At 37.0% G+C, this 3668-nt stretch overlaps 1 protein-coding gene across 1 annotated transcript; it reads left to right on the top strand.

Annotated features, from left to right (window-relative positions):
- Positions 1-49: 49 nt before the first annotated feature.
- LOC124892461 (pentatricopeptide repeat-containing protein At5g27110-like) lies at positions 50-3325 on the top strand. The gene has a single exon (XM_047403740.1). The coding sequence runs from the start codon at positions 207-209 to the stop codon at positions 2334-2336; it is 2130 nt and encodes a 709-aa protein (XP_047259696.1). The 5' UTR covers positions 50-206; the 3' UTR covers positions 2337-3325.
- Positions 3326-3668: the final 343 nt, after the last annotated feature.

Genomic DNA, 3668 nt, shown 5'->3' with positions numbered 1-3668 from the left:
AGAATAAAGATGAATTTGGTCAAAAACTGTTACATATATCTCTAATTTAACATTATAAATTTTTATTTTTTCTTCATAAATTAAGTGTGAAGTCACAATTAAGATAAATAAGCTAAAATATAAGGATTATATAATACTCGGCGTAGAATTCTTCTTTTGACACATAGGGTGTTATGGATTTAATTAGCGGTTTGGAATGAATATCTATGGATTCCATCAAAATTTTGTCTCTCTTGAAATCATCCGTTAATGTTTCAACATCACTGAAACGAGGCAAACTGTTGCACCAAAAGATTGTTATTTCAGGCTTACAAAGCAACATTATTTTATCTAAGAATCTGATTAACTTATACATCTCTTGCCAAGATTTCCGTTCCGCTAAGCTGGTTTTTCAAAATCTCGAAAATCCTCTTGATATCACTTTGTGGAATGGTCTCATAGCTTCTTATACTAAGAACCATATGTTCAATGAAGCTCTTGGCCTCTTTGAGAAGCTGTTGAGATTCCCATATCTTAAAGCAGATAGTTACACCTTTCCTAGTGTCCTAAAGGCTTGTTGTGGCTTAGGAAAAGTGGAATATGGTCAAATCATACATTCGCATTTGATTAAAACTGGGCTTTTATCAGATGTTGTTGTGACAAGTTCAGTGATTGGGGTGTATGGGAAATGTGACTTTTTCGGTTCAGCCCTACAGCTGTTTGATGAAATGCCTGAAAGAGATGTTGCATGTTGGAATACTGTGATTTCCTGCTACTATCAAAGTGGGCAATTTTCCAAAGCCATTCAATTCTTTGAGAAGATGAAGGATTTGAGATATATGCCTAATTCGGTTACCTACACAGCTGCAATCTCATCATGTGCAAGGCTTTTGGATTTGGAAAGAGGGGATAGAATTTATCAGGAGTTAGTGAATGATTCTAAGTTTCTGTTGGATGGTTTTGTAAGTGCTGCTCTTGTGGACATGTATGGGAAATGTGGCTTCTTAGACAAGGCTAAAGAGATTTTTGAGCAAATCCCTGCCAAGAGTTTGGTTTCTTGGAATTCCATCATATCTGGGTACAGCTTGAGAGGTGATAGTAAATCATGTATTGAGCTTTTACAGAGGATGAACAATGAAAACATGAAACCCTCTCCTGTGACTTTAAGTAGCTTATTAATGGCGTGCTCTAAATCTGGTCAATTGCAGCACGGGAAGTTTCTTCATGCATATATAATTCGAAATAACATAGGATCTGATGTCTTTCTTAATGCTTCACTTCTTGACTTATATCTTAAATGTGGCAGAGTTGAGACTGCCCAAAACATCTTCAGTAAGATCTCAAAGAACAATGTGGAAGCATGGAATATAATGATCTCTGGATATGTGTCAGCTGGCTACTACTTGGAGGCTCTTGCCATCTATAATGACATGAAGTTGGTGGGGATAAAGCCTGATGCAATCACTTTGACTAGTGCCTTGGTATCTTGTTCACAGTTGGCAGCCCTAGAACACGGCAAGCAGATCCACAAGTGTATCATTGATAATAGGTTGGAATCTAATGAAATTGTTATGGGATCACTGCTTGATATGTATGCTAAATGTGGTGCGGTAAGTGAAGCTTTTGAAGTCTTTGATGAGTTGCCTGAGAGAGATCTGGTATCATGGACTACAATGATTGCGGCATATGGATCTCATGGCCAAGCTTTTGAAGCGTTAAAAATCTTTAATGAGATGCTGCATTCTAATGTAAAACCTGATAGAGTTGCATTTCTTGCAGTAATTTCTGCATGTGCACATGCAGGATTAGTGGATGAAGGTTACCACTATTTTAATTTAATGGTCAGTGGCTATGGCATCCAACCGTCAGCTGAAGAGTACTCGTGTCTAATTGACCTTCTTGGACGTGCTGGAAGGTTGGGTGAAGCCTATGCCATTCTGCAGAGCAACCCGCACATCAAGGAGGACGTTGAATTGTTAAGCGCATTAGTTTCAGCATGCCATTTGCATGGGGAGTTAGAGATTGGAGAAGAAATTGCAAAGATGCTTACTCAAAAGGATAAAGAGGATCCATCCACTTACATTGTTTTGGCAAAAATATATGCTTCACAGAACAAATGGAATGAGATACGCAAGCTGAGACTGAAGATGAAGGATCTGGGGTTGAGGAAGAAACCTGGATGTAGTTGGATTGAAGTAGAAAAGAGGATTCAAACATTCCTGGCAGATGATAAGTCATTCCCGCTAGTAGACAATGTTTATCAATGTCTATCTTTAATAAACAATGACATGGAAACCGATGAATGCTTTAGCATTAATAGCAAGGGAAATGAATACTATTCACAGCCAACTACTTGACCAAATCAATCTCCTTGCTCATAGACATAACTTTTGTTTTTCTAAAAATGGACAATCATAATTCTGTCTCTCGCTGACACAGTGATTAGGAAGACATTGTTTGGTCTCTTCTGGACCTTTACCTCATAGTGGATAAGAGCAAGATCCTTCAAATTCAAATTAACAGTTTTGAAATATTTAAGGTAAGCATATATTTTTGGCACATATCCACAAGTGTATATGGACATTAAGTTGGAATAAAATAAAATTGATCATGGGGTCTTAACTACCAGATTCCAAGCCAAGAAAGGTAAGTCGAGGAGCTCCTATGTCTCCTTACCTCTTTATCTTGGTTGTGGAATATTTAAACGGATCATTGAAGCTACTTAGGCATGTCTCTGCCTTCAAGTATCATCCAAAATGTACCAAGATGAAATTGGTGCGTATCTTTGATGTACCATGTCTGGTTTTGAAAGAAACAATCGAAGGTTTAATCAAGTGGCAAGGGAGAGTAAAAAAAAAGAGTCAAAGAGATCATATTGGAGCTGCATATTGTAGGACGGAGACAACTCAAGTGGAGGAGTACTAGAAAAGCTTAATACCTTTCCCTTTCAAAAGAGTCCAAATTTTTTTCCTACAATGATTCAGACCCTTCCTAGAAGGTGCTGAGTTCTTATTAATTGATTGTAGTCCTTTGATTACAGCTGTTGTTATTTGATTATTTTTTGTAGGAACTAACTCTAGAGTTCAGTGAGTTAGTTCTTTATATTGCTTTACTTGGTCAACTTTACCCTTTATTAAATTATGAGGTTATTTATACCCTCACTGCTAGCAAACTTATTAAATATACCCTTCAAATTAACAATTTTCACAATCTTACCAAAATTGCCCTTTAAAATTGAAATTGCCCCTTCCACTATTTAATCCGATCAATTAATTAATTTAATACCCAAATTTCATCCGTTCAATGAAGTTCTTATAGAAATTCCTGCAATACAACAACAACAAACTATACTGCTACCTTCGAAAAAGTTGAGAGGTTGTTTCTGCAATAATTAAGATTTTTTCTGGCGGTGGAAGGTGAAGAAAGAATCGGAGTAGTGCCAAAAGATTTGAAGGTGATTTGGTGATGGAGGGGAAAGGTTGTAACTATTGCCAACATTAAGGGCAGAGTAAAAGCATTTATGAAAGTGGATTCCGTCTTTCATTACCTTCTTAGTTTGCTCATGGCAGATAATTATTTGGTGTTATAATTGTTTCACTGTGAGAGGCGAACTTTAGTCTTAGGCCAGTGGTTGTATGGTGGAGCTAGTGGCGAGAAAATTGGGAATTGAATCTGTTTCACTCCGTTTT

This window comes from Capsicum annuum, unplaced genomic scaffold, assembly GCF_002878395.1.
Source record: "Capsicum annuum cultivar UCD-10X-F1 unplaced genomic scaffold, UCD10Xv1.1 ctg4749, whole genome shotgun sequence".
Taxonomy (NCBI): Eukaryota; Viridiplantae; Streptophyta; class Magnoliopsida; order Solanales; family Solanaceae; genus Capsicum; species Capsicum annuum.
The sequence above is the reverse complement of the archived record's forward strand: the minus strand, read 5'-3'. Positions and strand labels throughout refer to the sequence as shown.

Excerpts from the sequence above, each read along its gene's own strand:
- LOC124892461 (XM_047403740.1), top strand. The coding sequence starts at position 207 with ATGGATTCCATCAAAATTTTGTCTCTCTTGAAATCATCCGTTAATGTT.